The sequence below is a fragment of the Culex quinquefasciatus genome, chromosome 3 (assembly GCF_015732765.1).
Source record: "Culex quinquefasciatus strain JHB chromosome 3, VPISU_Cqui_1.0_pri_paternal, whole genome shotgun sequence".
Lineage (NCBI taxonomy): Eukaryota > Metazoa > Arthropoda > Insecta > Diptera > Culicidae > Culex > Culex quinquefasciatus.
In genome coordinates this window covers 4,253,759-4,275,554 of record NC_051863.1, presented here as the reverse complement: position 1 = coordinate 4,275,554, position 21,796 = coordinate 4,253,759, and the positions used below count along the sequence as shown (strand labels likewise).

The following is a 21,796-nucleotide window of genomic DNA, read 5'->3' as shown; positions in this document are numbered from 1 at the left end:
AATTTTTGTGATTGTCTGCTCTACAACTTTGTAGAACATTGTTACACTCTAAAAAATAACCCTGCAAAGTTAAAAAAAACACGAAATTTTAAAATGAAAATTTTTGTTCTAAATGAAAAAATGACCCTTCTGGGACAATGTAGATTCGAAAAGTACATTAAATTTCCCATAAAATGACATGTTCCAAAATTTTTACAGTCGAGTAACGGAAAATGGGAGAATTTTAAAACTTTTTAGTGTTTTTTCGATGAAAATACGTTTTTCGGAATTCTGAGTACGCCATCAAATCGGGCGTCTAATTTTACATAAAAGTCCCTTTGACACCAAATTTCTATCTCATCACCGTTTCAGGCTGCAAATTATTGAAAAACACCTCTTTTTCGCATGTTCAAAAATGGAAGGGGTCGTACCGCCCCTCCGTCACGAGATATCAAAAAACGGACCTCGGATTCGTGATCAGGGACAAAAGTTACCCCTTAGGACAAAGTTTCACGCAAATCGAAGAGGGGTCGGGGCAACTTTTCCCGATTTCGTGTGAGTTGGTAGAGAATTACCCTTTTAGTTTTTAGTTTTTAGTTTTTAGTTTTTAGTTTTTAGTTTTTAGTTTTTAGTTTTTAGTTTTTAGTTTTTAGTTTTTTTTTGTGTGTTCCATTACCATACTCTGGATGACATTTTCGTCTCGCAATCCGGCGAATGCTGATTGAATTCGAAACACCCAACGAAACCGAAGGGAAAACATTAAACATTCCTGCAGTGCGTCAAGTACGACGAAAATTGAGTTTTCCCAACAATTTATTCTCGTCACAGCGCAAAATCCAGTGGACACGAACTTGAACTTGAACTCTCACTCTCAGTGTCGCACTAATCTCGCAGTTGTCCTTAACCTTATATTTTACACACTGTTTAGCGTTTTTCAGCGAGAATAACGCCATTGTTGAAACTTTTAATGGACGATAAAGTCGTTTCGTCAAAAAGTTTTAACAGCATACATTGTGCACCGGGAACTCTTCAATGCAGAGAAGTTATTTCGAAACTTAGAACGATTGCTTGCTGCTGCTGCTACTGCTTGAAGGGGGTGTTAAATAATGCTGTCAAGGGCAAACATCGTTAAAGATAAATTACACCTTATTGTGCCAGGGAAAAGTCAACAGCTGCTGGTAATCTGATTTCAGTTTGACTTCTAAATGAAGCTAAGTTTATGCCACATATTTAACTTTGAGTTTGTTAAAAGGTATTTGACTTAAATTTCCTTGTAGTTATTACCGACATAAATAGAGTTTTATCACTCAATTTTAAACCTGTTCGGTCCTCATTAATTTTTAATTTCCAATTTAAATGTAATCCTCGGGCAAAGTCACATGTACCAAGTCCAAAGTGCAGACTTTTTGATTGGTTACTCAACTCGGCCACTTCAAAGGAGTTGAAATGCAGTGGAATTGCAACACCTGGCTGGTACTCCCGAAGCTGTTGCACACGTGTGGATTTTATCTCACCTCCCACGTGAGCTAAAAGCAAAAAAAAGTGGAAACAACTGGGAAAGGGAGAAAACGCGACGACACTTTCAGCCCAATTGTCATCCATTTTTGAGCAGTTAAATCCCACCGGAACACGCGAGATGCCGCCGTCGCCGGTGAAGCCATATTGTATGTAGCTTTTGCTTCCACCAAAAACAACAACAAGAGTCAGAGACAGAGAGCATTTTATGCAAATGAGCAGCGCGCCACCAATCCTGAGGATCGTGAAGCTTTTGCGCGGAATGCTACAACAATCGGTAGGGGAGAGTGGTCAATTGTGGGAAAATGAACCATTCCTATACACAATTACATTGTGCTCAAAGTGTAAGCTTACTGAACAAACAAATTAAGTTTCAAATAAAGTCTAATTATCATATTGTAATGAGAAAACATAAACATTCCAGTCGTCGACGACGATGACGGGATAATATTGCTGTTGTTTTGACATCCTACCTTGCTCCAGCGATGACGCTCTGCCGGAGCCGTCCTGCATGCAATCGTAGTACAGATGGCGCATCAGCGCTTCCGGATCTGCGTGCTTGAGTCGATCGTACTGGATGTCACCGTCCTGGCTGGTGTGCTGCTCGTCCATGTTCACCGCTGCCGGGATTTCGAGCGTTGCTGAGGGACATACGGAAATTTTAAAGGGAATTAGGATCATTTTTGACAGCATTCACATCTCCTTACAATTTGCGTATCTTGATTTGTGTAATTCTGTTTTTCCCATTTTTGAAGTGTTTTTTTTTATTCTGGGTAATTCTTTGCCAACTCACACGAAATCGGGAAAAGTTACCCCGACCCCTCTTCGATTTGCGTGAAACTTTGTCCTAAGGGGTAACTCGTAACTCGTGCAATAACTCGTGATGTTAATAAGTAAACCCCTTATGTTTATAAATCATTTTTTTGTAATTGTCTGCTCTACAACTTTGTAAAACATTGTTACACTCTAAAAAATAACCATGCAAATTTAGAAAAAACACGAAATTTTAAAATGAAAAATGTTGTTTTAAATGAAAAAATTACCCTTCTGGGTCAATGTTGATTCGAAAAGAACATTAAATTTCCCATAAAATGACATGCTCCAAAATTTTTAACAGATGACTAACGTTTTTTCGGAATTCTGAGTGCGCCATAAAATCGGGCGTACAATTCTACAAAAAAGTTCCTTTGACACCAAATTTCTATCTCATCACCGTTTCAGCCTGCAAATTATTGAAAAACACCTCTTTTTCGGGTCGTACCACTCCTCCGTCACGAGATATAAAAAAAGGACCTCGGATTCGTGATCAGGGACAAAAGTTACCCCTTAGGATAAAGTTTCATGGAAATCGAAGAGGGGTTGGGGTAATTGCTGTGTGAGCTGGCGGAGAATTATGTATTTGGCATATATCAGCATTAATTTGCTTTATTAGGGAAAATAAATTTTAAATTTATTCTTTTAAATTTAATAAATTTTTTAAAGACTGGGTTCAGTCCATACTTGATTGTCCATAGGATTATGCGATGTTTCGAATTATCAAAGTTCGATTATCCGAAGGTTTGTATGGGACTTCTGATAATCCAATCACAAACCCCATTTAAGCCAAATTTGAAAAGTTGATTGCATATTAAATAATAAAATGCAATTTTTATATTTCACATTGGCCGCCATCTTGGATTTAAAATTCCTAAATCACTTTAGTGTAGTCCCAATTTTCAACAGTTAGCGGTAGTTACTTGAAGATAATTTGTTAAATATGTTTTAAATAAAATATAAAATTAAAAACATATCAACAAATTATTATTGTCTATCATTTTATTTGCTGTTGCTTCTTGTTTTATTAGATATTTTCCAAGAAACTTGTCAAGCTTTTGTAGGCATGTCATATAAAAGAAATATATTTATAAGAGTCTTATTTGATTTGAATTCATGATTATATTTAATTTAAAATCTAAAACACATGAAAACATTTTTCATTTCATTTAAGCTATTTCAAAAACAGTCTTCCTTGTTTATATTGGAGAGTAGATTATCGCCAAATAATCTAATTTCAATAATTCTACGATTCAAGCTAACTAGCAAATCTTATGCAAACATAGGTTTTATGACTGTTTCAAAAATTTCCTGGTATCCCATAAAGTTAAAAATATTTTCCCGTTTCCCTAATACAGCAATTCCATTTGAAAAGAGTCTAAACCGAAAAAAAGTTCTCCGATCGGGCTCAAAATTTTTCTTGGGGTTTCTTGCCCAAAATAATTAGACCCGTATTTTTTTTTTTTTTGCTTGGCCGTTAGGGTGTCCTACATTGTGCTAGGGTGGTTCAAAAATTGGCAATATTTATAATTTTTTTTCGACAAGCCACGCGCACAAACGAAAAAAAACAACTTTTTTTATTAAAACTGCGATAACTTTGAAATGTTAGCAATAAGCTAGACACGTTTGGGCATCAAAATTTTCGTAATTGGAAGACGCAATGCGGAGATATGATTTTTTGAAAAAGTGGTTTTTGCGAAAAATTACCAAAATTGCAATTTTTTAACCACCCTAGCACGATGTTGGTCACCCTAATGGCCAAACAAAAAAATACGGGTCTAATTATTGTGGCCAAGGAACCCTCAGAAAAAAAAAATTGAGCGCGATCTTTTTAGGTTAGGCTCTTTTCAAATAGAATTGCTGAATATTTCTTCATTTTTTTGACATTTCATAGGATAGCTCATAGCTTCCGCAAAACTTCCTTTACCAGAGATGTAATAAATGGAATCTATGAATTTAAAAGAACAATATAGCAATTCTCTACGAAATCGGTCTTTTTTTCTTAAATTTTAATTTTTGTATTTTTTAATCCGGCTGAAACTTTTTTGGTGCCTTCGGTATGCCCAAAGAAGCCATTTTGCATCATTAGTTTTTCCATATAATTTTCCATACAAATTTGGCAGCTGGCCATACAAAACTGATGTATGAAAATGCAAAAATCTGTATCTTTTGAAGGAATTTTTTGATCGATTTGGTGTCTTGGGCAAAGTTGTAGGTATGGATATGGACTACACTGGAAAAAAATATACACGGTAAAAAAAATTGGTGATTTTTTATTTAACTTTTTGTCACTAAAACTTGATTTGCAAAAAAACACTATTTTTAATTTTTTTTAATATGTTTTAGAGGACATCAAATGCCAACTTTTCAGAAATTTCCAGGTTGTGCAAAAAATCTTTGAGCGAGTTATGAATTTTTGAATCAATACAGATTTTTTCAAAAAATCGAAAAATTGGTCGCAAAAATTTTTTAACTTCATTTTTCGATGTAAAATCAAATTTGCAATCAAAAAGTACTGTAGTGAAATTTTGATCAAGTGCACCGTTTTCAAGTTAAATCCATTTTTAGGTGACTTTTTTGAAAATAGTCGCAGATTTTCATTTTTTAAAACTAGTGCAAATTTCTGAAAAGTTGACATTTTATGTCCTCTAAAACATATCAAAAAATTAAAAAAATTAAAAATAGTTTTTTTGCAAATCAAGTTAATGTGACAAAAAGATAAATAGAAATCATCAAAAAAATTCCTTCAAAAGATACAGATTATTGAATTTTCAATTATCAATGACCGAAATCAGAGAGAACCGCTCAATAGCAGGAACTCATATATGACAAAAATGGTATCAAAAAAGCATTTTAATGAACAAATATTTTGTGTTTCCACAACCGTCCGTCCGTCTGTTTGTGACTAGATTACGCGGCGTAAGCCGCCCTAAGCCCCTTCGATTCTCTCTGCAGCCGATTTGTTCACCTTTTTGCTGTTTTTTTGTACACATTGCATACTCACACCGAATGTGAAGCAAAGTTGTTGTTTTTTGTGCCCTGCCGATATCAGAAGCCCTTTAAAGCAGTTTCTCCCGAACTCCGACGCTTCATGATCGAACTGGTGTACCTTCGCCGAATTGATAGGTTTGCTTCCCAGCAATCAATTGCCGCCATCGAAACGTGTTCCCGGAAGCTCATCAAAGAAGCTAGCACAGTATTTATGAAACGTTCATACGAGCGCCGAGTGATTGAGCGTTTGCATTCAATCAATGGTCGCTTGATACAACGAGAAAACGGAGGCAAAATAGCATAGCAAAGTACAAATAAAAAAAAGGCACACGATAATTTGAAATTTCCTCTCATTTATCGATTCCTCGAAGCAATATGCGATCTTGTTAGTGCGCGATAAATTGCATCACTGCACACTTTGGGTGGGAGGAGAGGACGTCCAGAGTACCCGGACGGTGCAAGTTCTTTTCCGTTAAATTACTAATGTTATTATTGATTCGCATCCGCTTCGTCTTTTCGCAAAACTCCCCTCGAGGCAACGAAAACACCCCCAACATTGGGGCGGATATGTTTGCGCACTTGGAAGCAGCTGCAGCATGTGTTTATTTTTTTATGTTTTCGAATGAACTTCTCCAACTTGCGAGTCAAGCTGCTGTGGCGAAGAGCTTTAAAGCTTCTAAGCACCGCTGCACTTCCCAGTGGATTTGGCTTTGTGAATGAACCATCGTCGTTGTCGTCATATAGAAAAACAAAGAGCACCTCCGACTTCCGGGGAAAGGAAGAGCATTTTATACCGCCATGAGTTCGATGAAAAACGAGCGATAATTGTGACACTTCTAATACCTGTGCCCCACCACGTGGAAGTGGGATGTTCTTCGTGGATAAGCCACGCTGTTGTTGGAAACAACACGGCTGACAACGTAAAATATATTTTGTCTTTTGCACCGCAGGGTGCCTGAAACTGAAACACCAATAACGCGATGCTCTTCTTGCTCCGGAAACTTGCTCCGTAAATCGTGAAGACGTCATGTTGGAATTTTAGTTTTTTTGACAAAATTTCACAAATTTAAACCATAGCAAATCAAAAAAAAATCGTGGATTAAAACCTTCTTTTACATCACGCTTTAATAATAATTTTGTCTTTAGACAGTTGCAATTCCCTAAAATTGCGCCCGTTCGTACTTCACCGAACAAGCTTTTCCGACATGAGTTTCCACTTCGCATTGAGCCTTTTGAGTTCATTCTAGCATGGTGCATTAGTCTAGCTAAACTGGGTTCTTCCTAGCAGGAGAGGGAACTTCCATAGAGCATAATTTTAAAACATAGAACAAGCTGCCAGAAGGCAAAGCACAAGCTATTACTTTGCTCACAAATATTGAAACTATTCAATTCCGTCGACAAACATCGGCCTTGTCATTTGGTTGATAAGTATTCGATCGAAAGACAGTAAATATGTTGGTCAGAATTTAATCAAACCTGCCCCCGGTTCTTTGCCCATGTACCCAAATATTGTTTTAGGGTGAAACGCACGTCCCCAACCCAGGAATCTCTCTCTGTCGGCAACAGGCTCTCTGTCAAATTATCCCGTCCGAACTGGGTCCTCTTGACCACCGTGTCCGAAAATATAATCAATTGCTGGGATTGGCATCTTTGGACAGTCGAGGAAAACATCTGCCCCACACCTACAGAGCGGGTATGACCGAGCTTGAACTGGGTGGGGGAGGGTAAAGTGGGTAACATTTGAAAAAAAAATCAATTTATGCTAATTTATGACGGTTATTTCATAGCAATAGAAATCACAATTTATAAGAGGGTCTTTTTTCAGCTCTGCCTCCTCTACAACTTTGTAGAACATTGTTACCACGATTATAATTTATTAATTTATTTATTTATTATCACAAATTAACCCTCTACTGCCCATATTTTTATTTCAAAACATTTTACTTTTCCCGTGTTCGGGAGGTCATTTTGAGCAACTTTTGTTCTACGAAAAACTTTACTTCTCTTGTTTTACGTTTTTCTTGTTTTATTTTAAGTATTTTTATTTGCATTTATCTTGTTTAGTTTATGTTTGTTTTTGATAGCATTTCGCCTATTCTACCACCTCCTATGATTACAATTTACCTATTTATTTTTTTCATGTTTTTAAGTCACTTTTTCAATTTTTTGTTTGTTTCTCAAATTTTCTGCTATACAATGGCACCTTTATCATTTAAATTGTTTAAAAATTCGTAGAGGCATAGTCTGGGACACTAGACAAATTACTGCATACTTCTTTTTATTTAAAATATAGGAAATGTTAGCAAAAAACACAGCCAAAGTTGACACCCTAAAAAAATTACATTTTAAAAAACATTGGCAAAGTCACATAAAACAAGTAAAACTTCCAACCTATAAATTTTCAAAAAAAAAATAAGAGCTCTTCTTTCGAATTCTTTTAAATGTCAAAAATTGGTTGAAAAAATGTTTTTTTGGCGATTTTTTAAATCGAAGCCCGTCTAAAGGCGGGGTTGGGTTGCCGAGGGTTAAAAGAAATACTCATCTTGGTGCTTGCAGATTCAGAACTACACTAAATTTCCCATAACATCACATTTTACACATTTTTTTAACAGTTTTCAACTTTTTTAATGGAAATTATCTTTTTAAGATAATTAAACGAGCGTTTAAATTTACATCCAGGACCGTGGTGTAGCGGTAAGCGTGATTGCCTCTCACCCAGTCGGCCTGGGTTCGATCCCAGAAGGTCCCGGTGGCATATTTTGAGACGAGATTTGTCTGATCACGCCTTCCGTCGGACGGGAAGTAAATGTTGGCCCCGGACAAACCTAAAGGGTTAGGTCGTTAGCTCAGTCCAGGTGTAAGAGTCGTCTCCCTGGGTCCTGTCCTGGTGGAGTCGCTGGTAGGCAGTTGGACTCACAATCCAAAGGTCGTCCCGGGGTGGATGGAAGCTAAGGTGTAAAAAAAGGTTTGCAATTGCCTCAACAATCAAGCCTTCGGACACCTAGTTTCGAGTAGGAATCTCGCAATCGAGAACGCCAAGCCAATGCTGTAGAGCGAATAATTTGATTTTTTTTAAATTTACATAAAAAAGGCATTTTACTATCATATTTCTATCAATCAATAATTTACAGCTAAGAATCATTGGGAAGCTAGTAAAAAATCTAAAAAAAATGAATGACTTAAATGTTTCGAAAAAACACATTTTTTCTCAAAGTTATTAACAATGATTATAAAAATTGATTTAAGTATATTTTTTTAGTTCCTAAGTGTGCTGAAATATCGATACCATCCATAAACTGGTAAAATTGGCGAGTCAGAAATCAGAAATTGCTTAAAATATTGTTTATGTGTGTTTAAGCAATGTTTAAAAGGGTACACAGCAACCAAGGAAGTTGTTGTCTTATTATTCTAAAATTGTTGAACTTACGGACCCAATCCTGAAATAATTTGATTATAAAAATTGGAAAAAAAAATTGTAAATCTTTATGGAAATAGTTGCTTGGGGAATGAATAAAAAATTATATGTATAGTTCCCGTAGTTTTGAAGATACTAAAATGTCTGTAACAAAAATCTGGGTGCAAAAGCTCTGGTTGATGTGCACCGTTAAGGACGGTTCAATTATAGTATCTGACCATACAGACTTAGATTTGTCAACCGAAATCAATGAAATTTTCAGCTGTTGAACGCTCGGTTAACTGGAAATGATCGATTCCTATTATTTTAATCGAAATTTGGTAGTAAAGTTCATTATTCTTCATCTTTCTACAAATTTCACTACAAAATCAAATATGTTTATTGAATAGAACTGAAAAAACGAAATTTGTTTTATCTTTTGACAATAAAAATCAAACCATTAGTTGTCAAGCCATCAAAGTGTAAAAAAAGGCTTTTTGGTGACACTGAAAAAAGACTCATACCGTCATCAGGGATTTTGGGCAAATTGCAAGATTTTTGTTTTTGCTTTTAAAAACAGAGGTTCTATTCCTTAATTTGAATATTTATGAATGGAAAAATAAAGGTCTAGAAATGCCAATAACTTGGAAATGGAACCCTTTATCAAAAATTTGTAAATTTATTTTCTAAAAATAACCAGCTGAAAAAATTGACTCCGACATTGTACAAAAAAAACCTAAAAATTTCAATATTTTGGAATGGCAATTGTTATTGATAAAAATAGAAATAAAATACTCAATTTTTTTTTTCAACAGTTTCAGTCATTATCTTATTAGTAATTTTTTGTTGTTAATTTTGGTGGTATAATATTTGAAGGTGTAACCTCTTTACCCCTCTAATGATGTAATGTAACCTCAATTTAGACTAAAAAAGCGAGGAAACATTGAAAAAGTGGTGAATTTACACATTATAAGAGGTAAATTTACACATTTTTTCTGCAACAAGATGTACACATCCCAGATTTAATATTACCATGAGAATAATTTTCTACTGTGTACAACTTTACCAATGACATTAAATTAATCAGAAAATTACGTCTCAAGATATAGATTGTAAAGAATATATTACATACACATTTTATATGACCAGCCTGCAAAAAAAAAACAAAAATTTAAAATCTCGAAAATAATTGCGAAATTAGAGAGAATTAGTCAAGGAAGTATTAGACTACGACAACCATAAATTTTTTTTTATTGTTCCATTGAAATTTTAAACTTTTTTGAAAAAAAAAATATTCCACCAACATAAACTTTGATTAATATTTCCAGCGGCCTAAGTTTTGGCAAAACTCAAACTATACATATATCTTCTTGAAAACAGTTCACTTTCCATGTTCGCATAGATGTCCCATATGCAAAATGTTTTTTTATGTCTATCTATTTGTCCCGAATCGTCCCCGAATAAAATCTTTGTCGAAGACACCAACAATCAGATGGCATATATTTGACAGTGTCTGTTTGACCCCACTGCACCCTTAAGTAATAGACAGCCCGCCATGAACGGCACGTACTCGCATCTGGACAGCTAAGGTACGAGCCCAGTCAGCTGTTATTATGCCATTACATTATGGCCAATCGAGACCGGAATAATCAAGTTTTCCAATGGGTAATGGAAGGGTCTAATAAAAACATGTTTTGATTCGGCTAACATGAGTCCTAAATTTGGCCAAATTGAATAAATCGCTTGATTTATTTGAAGTACCATGCTGCTCCACTCTGCTACGGACAATTTTCACGAGTCCATCGATTCGGACCGTTTCCCCCAACAGCCAACCGGCCACGATGTCACGCACCTGTTGTTTTGCCCCGTCCACGGTGTGTGACCGGCTCTGCTTTGGGACCATCATTCTCGGAAATCAGTGTGATAATATTCCGATTTGCTCCTCGTCCAACCACTCGTTGATGGCGCGCTGCTTGCTGGCTGGCTTATCTTCTATCCATCGCACTCACAGTGGTGGTCCCCATCGACAGATATTGGATTGTTCCATCCAATCATCATCGTTTCATGTGCCTTTTTTATCCTAGCAATTTATTCAACGTTGGAACCCGCAGAGTTGACCTCTGCTTCTATGGCGAGTTCTATTTTCAGAGAGCTTGTCCGTGGTGGAGACGCGCCGGGTTCTTCAGTCAGTTTCGTTTATTTCGATACCGAATCGTTACTGCACCGGAAATTAGCCTTCATTGTGTACTGCTGCCAAGCCTTCGAGGCCAGAACGGAGAAGAAAAGTTGCGCAAAATTCGTTGGCGAACGTTGCGTGGTTGATACGGAGGGACATATTTTGCAGCCGATTGAGCAAACATAAAGGGCCGGGTCACGATACGATTTTCATCGACCTGCCAGAAGCGTAGCGGTTGTAGTCCCGCGGGTAATCCTTTGGCATTGATGTGAAGTGAAGCCGCACTCGAGGAAAAAGGGATTTGGCCGCCTGTTTTTGAAAAGGATCACGCATCGCACATTCCAAACGCAGGAGTTTGGAGGAACTGTTGGACTTGGAAGTTTGCTGGAAAGGGGGGGGGGGGGGTGATTTTCAAGTTGGGATTAATTCCATGGTGATTGGAATCCATTCCTGTGGTGCGGGCTGTATTCAATCCATGTCGACTGATAAGAAAGTAGGACTAGACAAATTTCTATGCTATAATTTTCAAATCACCTCTGGGGCTTAAGTTTCCAAGAAAGGCCACCTCAAACAGCTAGTGAAAGATTCTCTTTGGTACTAAATACCTTTAAGAGGATTTCAAATAGCTTATATTATTATCGCCTTTGATTGGATGAATTGATTGAGTGTTTACAAATCCTATCAAAGTGTATTCTTCAGGTCATACACGTTGTATTCCTGCGCGTCCTAGAATAATTATGAAAAGCATATTTTTCATTAATTGACTTTGAGACTTAATTGTCTCAATTATCTTTGAAAAATATATTTGTTAATTGGCTAAGACATAAATTGATTAAATCTAAGCAGTTCTCTACGAAAACGATTTTTTTTCAATTTTAATTTTTGTATTTTTTAATCCGGTTGAATCTTTTATGATGCTTTCGGTATGCCCAAAGAAGCCATTTTGCATCATTATGTTGTCCATATAATTTTCCATACAAATTTGGCAGCTGTCCATATAAAAATTATGTATGAAAATTCAAAAATCTGTTTCTTTTGAAGGTATTTTTTGATCGATTCGGTGTCTTCGGCAATGTTGTATGTAGAGGGTGACGATTCTCGAGATTTTCAATTTCCCGGGAATCGAGAGTTGAATTCGGCAATTTCCCGGGAATTCCCGGGACCCGGGAGTTTTTTTAATTATGCCAATAGTGTCAATAATGTATAAAAAAACTAACTTAATCCACCTATGTGGTTCGAGCCTTCCTCACTTATTACCAACAATGGCTGATATGATGGAATTGTAAAAAAAATTCATCTGTTTTTAAGATCCGGAATAAAAAAGTACATAAATATCATTTAAAAGGCCATACCTCGAGACAGGGTTGCTAGATCATCAATGTTTTGGACTCGTTGGAAAGGTCTTTGGATAACCTAACCAACGATGGGTTGGATGGTGGATCCGGACATAGTTTACGTACATTTAAGTGAGATCCGGATATATGTGAAAACACATTTTTATACATAACTTTTGAACTACGTATCGAAACTTCAATCTGTATAAAACTCGATCTATGGGACCCCAAACCAAGTCGGCTGCAACAGGTTCGGGTCAAATTGGTTCAGCCAGTGCCGAGAAACGTGAGCTAGTTTGTTGGTCACATACATACTTACACACACATACACACACACATACACACACACATACACACACACACATACACACACACATACACACAGACATTTGTTCAGTTTTCGATTCTGAGTCGATATGTATACATGAAGGTGGGTCTATGACGTTTTTATACAAAGTTCATTTTTAGAGCAGGATTATAGCCTTACCTCAGTGAGGAAGGCAAAATATAAATGTGTTTCTTTTCAATGAATTCAGTTACAATTTATTCATACTTATTCAATGAAACGTTAACTAGTAGCCTCATTATTTTTGGGAACAATGATGTACTGTTCTATTTTTTCTGAATCTGCAAATACAAAATCGTTTCTTTAGCTTTTTGGGAATCAAAATTGTATTTTAAAATCTTAATTCGCATTGAATGATTTTTCAAAAGTCGTCAAGTAAAAAAATAGCTAATGTTTAATTTCCCAGTATCGGGACTTGTCAATGTGATAAATAACCCCTCAAAACAACAATTGAAAGTTGTTTTTTCCTTTTCAAGGTCAACTGTAAATATTCATTGAAGAAATAGTAATTAGGAAAACCCGAATGTTCATATTTGGCGGACCTTAGCTTTACAAAAATTGCCAGAAGATTTTTCTTCCAAAATATAACCTCAATATAAAAAGGGTTGAAGCGAAACACATAATTACTTATTGTCATCAAAAAATTAAATTACCTTACTAAGAATTAAAAACAACTAGATTATGTGGATTGCTATGCTTGAAGAGGATATGGAAATTATACTTATCTTGAAAAGGCTTTTCCCTCATAGACATAATAAATTAAAAAAAAATAAACATTACATTTCCTTTCTGGGTTAAAGTATGCTTTAAGGTATGTTTTGGGGTCCACATTATTTTGGGTTCTCTCAATTATAGTTATTAGAGTTAAGAGATGCATTTGGTTTATTCGATCTTGAACATCTTATGTTGAACAAACAATGTTCTAAATAATTTCGAATTTAAAAAAACATTTTTCTGATTAGTTTATATAATTTTGCTTCGCAAATTAAAATTTCCCGGGAGTCTCGACCCAATTTCCCGGGAATCGAGAAGTCCAAAAATGGTCGATTTCCCGGGAAATTTTTCCCGGGAATTCCCGCTCGTCACCCTCTAGTTGTATGTATGGATAAGAACTACACTGAAAAAATGATACACGGTAAAATTTTTTTTTGTGATTTTTAATTTAACTTTTTGTTACTACAGTCGACTCTCTGGCTGTCGATCTTCCGATATCAATATTGCCCCATGTACCGATGAATTTCTCAGTCCCTTCAAACTGCATACTTCGGTTGTCTTTATTCCTCGATATTTTCTCTTGCTTGAAGAATCTTTTCCTCAACGGTCCCTTGGATTGTATTTGCTTTGAATATCTATTCCGCTTGTCAATAATTTCACTTTCTCATGGCTTGTATAGACACTTTTCTTTGAGAAACGAAGCTTTGAAGAGTGTTTGACATTTATTTATTTTTTTTTACTGGACGTTGCCATGATTCTCTCCCATAGCTGGTTAGCAAGAAAAAACAAATTTCAATCGAGTCTTCATTTTGCATCGTTCTGTAAACTGATGCTTCGCTTCCTCGACGGTCCCTTGGATATTGACAACCAGAGAGTCGACTGTAAAACTTGATTTGCAAAAAACACTATTTTTTTATATGTTTTAGGGGACATAAAATGCCAACTTTTCAGAAATTTCCAGGTTGTGCAAAAAGTCTTTGAACGTATTAAGAATTTTTGAATCAATCCTGATTTTTTTTTTTCAACTTCATTTTTCGATGTAAAATCAAATTTGAAATTAAAAAGTACTTTAATGAAATTTTGATAAAGTGCTCCGTTTTCAAGTTATAGCAATTTTTTGGTAACTTTTTTTAAAATAGTCGCAGTTTTTCATGTTTAAAATAAGTGCACATGTTTACCCACTTTTGAGAAAATATTTTTGAAAGGCTGAGAAAATTCTCAAATTTTGCTTGCATGAGCTTTGATGATACGACCCTTCGTTGCAGAGATATTGCCATGCAAAGGTTTTAAAACAGAAAAATTGATGTTTTGTAAGTCTCACCCAAACAACCCACCATTTCATAACGTCGATATCTCAGCAACTAAAGGTCCGATTTACAAAGTTAAATTATGAAACATTCGTGGAATTTTTCGATCTTTTCGAAATTTTCAAATCAAGACAAACATTTCAAAAGGACCAAACATTCAATATTACGCTCTTTTGAATTGTTAGTATTGATTTGAAAATTTTGAAAACATGTTTTCGAAAAGATCGGACAATTTCACGAATGCAGTGGGTTGTTTGGTTGAGACTTAGAAAACATCCATTTTTCTGTTTTTAAACCTTTGCATGGCAATATCTAAGCAAAAAAATATAGATAATTTTCTCAGCTTTTCAACCATATTTTTTTCAAAAGTGGTTAAAAATGTGCATAAATTTAAAAACATGAAAAACTGCGACTATTTTTCGAAAATTACTATAACTTGAAAACGGTGCACTTTATCAAAATTTCATCTAAGTACTTTTTGATCGCAAATTTGATTTTACATCAAAAGTTGAAGTTATAAAATTTTGATTCAAAAATTCATAACTCGTTCAAAGATTTTTTGCGCAACCTGGAAATTTCTGAAAAGTTTGCATTTAATGTCTCCTAAAATAAATCGAAAAATAAAAAAAATAAAATAGTTTTTTTTTTGCAAATCAAGTTTTAGTGACAAAAAGTTAAATAAAAAATCACCACATTTTTTACCGTGTATCATTTTTTCAGTGTAGTCCTTATCCACACCTACAACTTTCCCGAAGACACCAAATCGATCAAAAAATTCCTTCAAAAAATACAGATTTTTGAATTTTCATACATATTTTTTGTATGGACAGCTGCCAAATTTGTATGGAAAATTTTATGGACAAACTAATGATGCAAAATGGCTTCTTTGGGCATACCGAAGGCACCAAAAAAAGTTTCAGCGTGATTAAAAAATACAAAAAAAAAATCGAATGAACGAAATCTCCGAGAGGGGATCAGAAGATCTACAAAGATTTTTTAACGGTTTTCAAAAAATCCATTAAAAATCGTTAGCTGTGGGATTATTTTTGCATTGTTGGACGTATACACAATCGATTTTAATCGAGTTTATTGTTTGCTTTAAACTGCCCCGACAAAAATCAATTACCGAGCATCCGAGGTTGGATGGCATTTTCAACTTGTTACTTAATCTGTACCTGGAAGCGGTCCCACGCGAGCCACGGAGACGACGGATGTCGTGCCTTCGGGGCACCAGCAGCAGCAGCTTGATGAACCACCCGTTTGGCACGGCAACTTTTAACAAACAATGTCCCTTGGTCAGGTCAGTTTGAAGGGAGGAGATCGAATACCGTACGCTGAGGATTTATGGAATTTCGAACGAAAAATCAGTTTAAAATTGGAAGTGATTTTTAATCAATTGAGCAATTTTGTATACCAAATTTACCTAAAGCTACAGTAAAAATTGAATTTCGCAAACTCCGGCCGGATGCATATCTGCTGGTCAACGAAAAGGCCCAGCAATGTCTCCACTGCAAACGTGTAGGTGGCCAGCATCAGGATCGTGATTTTTTTTTCTAGGAAGGACGTATCTAGCCACGTAGATAAATTAACACCACCACTTTTTCAGCCTACAGGTACGAACGGGCAAATCCTGTCCGGAATGGAGGTTGGCGCACTTTTAGATAGGGTTTACACGATAAACGATGTTTGTTTTGTTTTTCTGACGATGTTTGTACTGGCTATGCAAATGGTTATTTTTTGTGTATCTTTTTAACTAGTTGAACGAATTTTTCGTATTTTTCGTGCTAAGCACAAACAAGTTGCATGATATTTTCACAACTGAATTCCAAGAAATAAAAATGGAGAGGATTGGATTCTGTCCAACGTTCCCAAATTGATGCGAATCTCTTTGAAAATTCAAAGATTCCCGGAAAACGACTAGCATCCAAATTGATACTGTCAATAGCTGTCCATGTCGCATTAGATTAGGGATTGTTGTCCCTGCCCAGCAAGGTATAAAATTGAACTCTTGAAGCTGATCAAACAAACTCTCCCTCGGAAGAAGCAACCGAATCGAATCGTCTGTCCAGTTCAAATTGACAAATTTCGTTCCGTTACTCCGTGCACTCTGTGATCTTTTGCTAACGAAGCAAATAACGCCGGAAGAAGTTGAAATCTGTTCAAAGTTGTTCCTCCAAGATTGAGAAGAAGAAAAAAAAGTGAGAAAAATCATTAATGATGATTGAATTTTCCCGCCCAAGTACCGACTTTTAATTAAGCTCGTTTATCCACCTCTCCCCTCAGCTAGAGTTCAACCGGTGACCACTCCGGTAGGGTCATTACCGAGGTCGTCAAATTGCCGGGCCGTGTGACATAGGTGCGAAGCCAATTCATCAACAGACCAGGCTCAATCACCCTTCTTTGGTTTATGCATCGACAATGAATGAAGGTGTTGTGGGTTGGAGGGGGGGGGGGGTCTAATCCTGCTGCCTACCCAGAAGGTGAGAAATTAATTTGTATTAGTTGATTATCGCGCGCTAATGACACAAATTGTGCGGCGAACGTTTGCCGGAGGGAAGTATTCCTTGGAAATGAGCGGAACGCCGATTTATTGTGGGTGTGCTAGGTTTTGATCGATTGGCGCGGGGAAATAACGGTGGAAATTAAACCGGAAATGTTTTCGTCCTGTAGTATTTCTTTTAGATGGAATTAAGCATAAATATGGTTTTACAATTGTTTGAAAATGGTCCTAAACATACATTGTGAGCAATTTTTTTTATCACAGATTAAAACACTTTACAAATATTTCGTTTGCGATATTTTAAATCATTCCAATTATTTTGAAAATGTTTACTAATCAACCTAGCAACAAACTTTTCAAAGCACATGAGCACAAAGTTTGATGCTTGTTAGTTGAAAAATATAGTTTATACCTCAACTTTCTTCTGAAAATAACAATTTCTGCTACTTTAAAATGTCCCTATGATAAAATTATTGGTTTCTTTTTAAATAGAATTTGTGATGAAAAGATTATTTAAAATGTTCCAGTGTAACTTTTTCGGAAAAGTTCTTCGAAATAAAGTTTATATTTTACACTGCACATATAGCAAAACTAAGTGGAAATGGATTTTCAGAAAAAAAATAGCTGTTTTTGAACTTTGGTGTCTTCAGAAAAATTTATGCAAAGGGATAGAAGAAACTTGGCTGATGATTTACGATTAAGGTGTTTTTTTTAATATACGTTGCTAGAAATATTTTGAGGATTTTTTTCTCATCTTGAATGTTGTTGGGTATGCCACTTTAAGCAATTTTGTCGAAGACACCCAAATATTTTCTCGCAATCTACGCCTTCTTTTGTCTAATTTTGTCAAAACCATCAGAGCAAACCATGTAAAATCATTTTTTTTAAAGTAGGGGAAATAAACGCTTTCTTATCAAACACCTATCTTCGTCATACACCGTAAAAAATAATGTAAATTTGGAAGCTGTAATTTTGGAAGGTTGAATATTACCTCTTTTATGATGTAATTTTATCTTAATTTAGACTGAAAAAGTGACATTACACTGGAAATGTGATAAAATTACACATTTACAGAGGTAAAATTACACCTTTTTCCGGCATAAAAGATGTACCCCTTCCCAGATGTAATATTACCATGATTTTTTCTGTGTATGGAGATGCTCGATTCAAGCTCCAAAAATACTATTTGGGCTATAAACTTACCAGCAAGGGTCCTGATTTTCGGTTCAATGAACAGAAACCACTCACTCATCGCCTATCCATTCGTCGCCTATTCTAACCCGCTAGCATTCATGAGCGAATGAGTCTGGCAAGCAGCCAGCGAGTGGCCCGAACTGTTCACTCAGCGAACAAATACATCGTGAAAATATTTGCCTACTCCGTCGCTCGACGACACTCACACACTACCATGCTCAGCGAAGAGCCACTCTCACAAAATGCCAGCGCGGCAGTCATTTTGTCTTCACGCCCTCAGTTTGCCATCAATTTGATTTTTTCTTGGTGGAAGTTTCATTGAATGGTGTCTATAATGTTATGAAATCAAAATAAATGCACAATTTAATTGATAACATTGATTTTAGGCAACCCAAATGAATGAGTATAACGCAGCGCATCAGAGAAAAAATGTTTTCAGTTCAGAGTGATCGGTGACGTTCGGCCTGCCTGAGCCGTTCGGAGACTGAGCCGATCAGAGAGAGAAGGAGAGTAGAAGCGAGAGTGGTCGGGAGCGAATGGTGAGAAAGTGACAAACAGTAGGAATTCATCAGGGCAGTATCGCGTCGCCTGCTATTTGTGCTCGCGAATGGAGTGGTTGATTTTGAACAATCAGGACCCTTGCTTACCAGCAACAGCACCGCCTAGAGTAAGCACGCAAATTGATGCCATTTACTGACCAAAAAGATCAAATTTAACATTCCAACGCCCAAGGCTCCAAAAAAGTTGGAACGGTAACTTCAACTCAATGGTTCTCGGGCATAACTCAACCAAGCAAGAATTTTTTTTTGAATTAAATATACTTTATTGAATCTTTCTTATAATAATTACATTTGGTTTACATAATAAGTGGTCAGCTGTGGCTCTTCAGCTTTAGTTTGCTTTTCGTGATTTAAACACTGTTCATTTTCATAACTTAAAAAGTATATGATTTATCATTTTTGTAACATTAGGTACAATGAGGGAAAAAAAATGTAGAGAAAACATAACCTAACCTAAAATAAAACTCAAGATAATTCTTCTTTCCAGTGATTTTTTAGGATGTCTAGATGATTCTAGAACTTTGCAGAACTTAATTTGATCAAATTCAAATCAAAAAAATTCGCCAAAAATTCCGCGGAGGCAGTCGTTTTCAAAAAACACGCAAGTAAGAGCTTAACTGCTTATCGAAAAGCGCCATCAATATATTTTCACTTGCGCTAACGTTTTCAAAGCGCTTAAGATATGAAATTGCTTCCAACTACCGGCAACATGTTATTTTGAACATTAGTTAGTCACTCTCTTGACAAATAATCCCGAAACATGTAAATAATAAGCCAGCGCCATCAAAAAAACAAACGCACCAAGTCTTTTGACGTTTGACTTTTGACGACCCATCCCAATCGAAGGCTGAAGAAAACCGAGCGAGAAGCGAAGCCAAATAAAGAACAAAGGGTGGCCACCAACACCACCAGCAGCGCCTGTTGGAGTGAGCCAGTGATGCCAGGAAATTTTCGCTATATATGCTACTTTTCGGGAGTTTCGCTTATAATTTCATCAATTTTGGCAGCACTAAGCAGACCCAAAAGAGCGCTGGAAGAACAAAGAACTAAGCTGAAAATAGGAAAATGGGCGTGGCCCAATGCATTCTCGACTGATTAGAATACATTTGAGAAACATTTATTTAATGCTTGTAAAAGGAATAGAATAACTTTTAGTAAAAGTGAAAATAAACAGAAATGTTCACAAAAAGTTGCTCTACTCGTTGGTGTTCTTGGTTTTAGTAAATTTTAAGGAACACTTCAGATTATCCAGCATCATTCAAACACGACCGCTTATTAGGCTAAAAATGGGTATATTTCACCTAGTTTTTAGAGAAAAGTTGTGTTCTGAACAATTTTAAGCCATAAAAACAAACATTCAACTAAGAAAAAATATTTTTGGATTTAAGTATAAAAGAAAAGAGTATAGACCACCCTAACAAAATTCAAAAATGGTCCAACTATATGCTTTTCCCAGTAATTTTGAACGCTGAAACTGCCGTCAGAGTTCAGCCAAAGTGTCAAACAATCGATTTTCATTCATGTGTTGGGTTTCCATGTAAAATAATCATAAAAACCCATAAAACTCCACTGACCAGAAGTCGATATTTTGAAATTTTGGCTCAATCCTGAGGGCAGATTCAGCAGCCAATTTTGCTATCTAAATCACTGTGTGTGCGATCTAAACCACTATAGAGTAATCAAAAATTTGTAATTAAAAAAACTTGTATAATCAAGCAAACAATAAAACAAAATATTTGTGTTGATAGCGTTTTATATTGAACCATATTTAAAGTCAAATCTATGATAGGTCTTTGAGAAAAGATTATTCAACCATTTCTTATTTAAATGAAATGTTCATCTACCCTTAGCACAATTTGAAATATTTAGCAATTTTTAAACTAAAGATTTGAGCAGGTGTAGTTTTTCCAGAGCTTCTTGTTACAAAGTTACAAAAGCCTTATAATTGGAACTGTGAAAGAAAAGCTTTTTGCCATTTTTTTTCAATTGAATCGAAATATTTCGTCTTTCAAAAGTCACTGAAAATGGGAAGAAACATGTAATATTGGTCACCAACAAAAATTTTACAATAGTAAATTTGACAAGGTACTTTGTATATCAAATATATTTTTTTGCACCATTATTGTTCTAGAGATACAGCAGAACGTCGGTTTTAAAGTAATTTCAGAATATTTATTTAGATTTTTGTTAATAAAGTCACAATTGAATTAATTAAAGTTTGCAAAACCAAGCTTACACACTAAGATTTTTCAACCGAATTCGGTAGTTGAAAAATCGTAAAAGTTCAGATCGATTAACCATCTGTCAAAATCATGGATTAGTTTTCAAAAGGACGTAAGAGCCGTTGGTAAAAAAAGCTCTTTTTGCATCGGTATTCGACCTACTTACGAAAAACCAATTTCAAAAATTCTTTAGATTGTTCATCTATACGTCCTTCAAGTTCCCTAAACAAAAAAATAAATGAAATTTTGTTTAAATTTTGAGAAAAAAGAAAATTAGTGTCGAAGGTCTCTTACGGCTTTTTCAAAACTCACCCGAGAAATGAACAAAATTTTACAGAAAATCGATTGTACGATGAACAGTAAAGAGCTTCATTACCGAATTTCAGTAAGATTTTACCGAATTCCGTAGTTTTCAGTTTACCCAATTGTTCAGCAGTTGAAAATTCGATAAACTTTACCGAATTCAGTAAAAACTTTAAGTGTGTAGACAAGTTTTTTCATCAATTTCAAAAATTATATGAACTTTTTTGCTTAGTTGTTTGTAAACTTCATATTCAAACCGAATTCTTAGATTTTTTTTTGAAAACTTTTCCTGCAACGTTATTTTAAAATATTTTTCAAAATATTTGTTATGACTTCTTCCAAGTTTATTTACGTAACATTAAAATCCTTCACTCGGTAAACCTCTTTGGATAAATGTGTGCCTTGTGCTGAACTAATTTTCTTTTTGCAACAAGTTTAAATGCTGGTA

The 21,796-nt window shown here is 35.5% G+C and overlaps 1 protein-coding gene across 1 annotated transcript in view; it reads right to left on the bottom strand.

Annotated features, from left to right (window-relative positions):
* The window catches only part of LOC6044724 (calcitonin gene-related peptide type 1 receptor), a 60,478-nt gene that overhangs the window by 37,973 nt on the left and 709 nt on the right, over window positions 1-21,796 (bottom strand). The window contains exon 2 of the mRNA XM_038263646.1: window positions 1,968-2,135. Coding sequence (XP_038119574.1) covers window positions 1,968-2,135 — 168 coding nt within the window. The remainder of the gene's footprint in view (window positions 1-1,967; window positions 2,136-21,796) is intronic.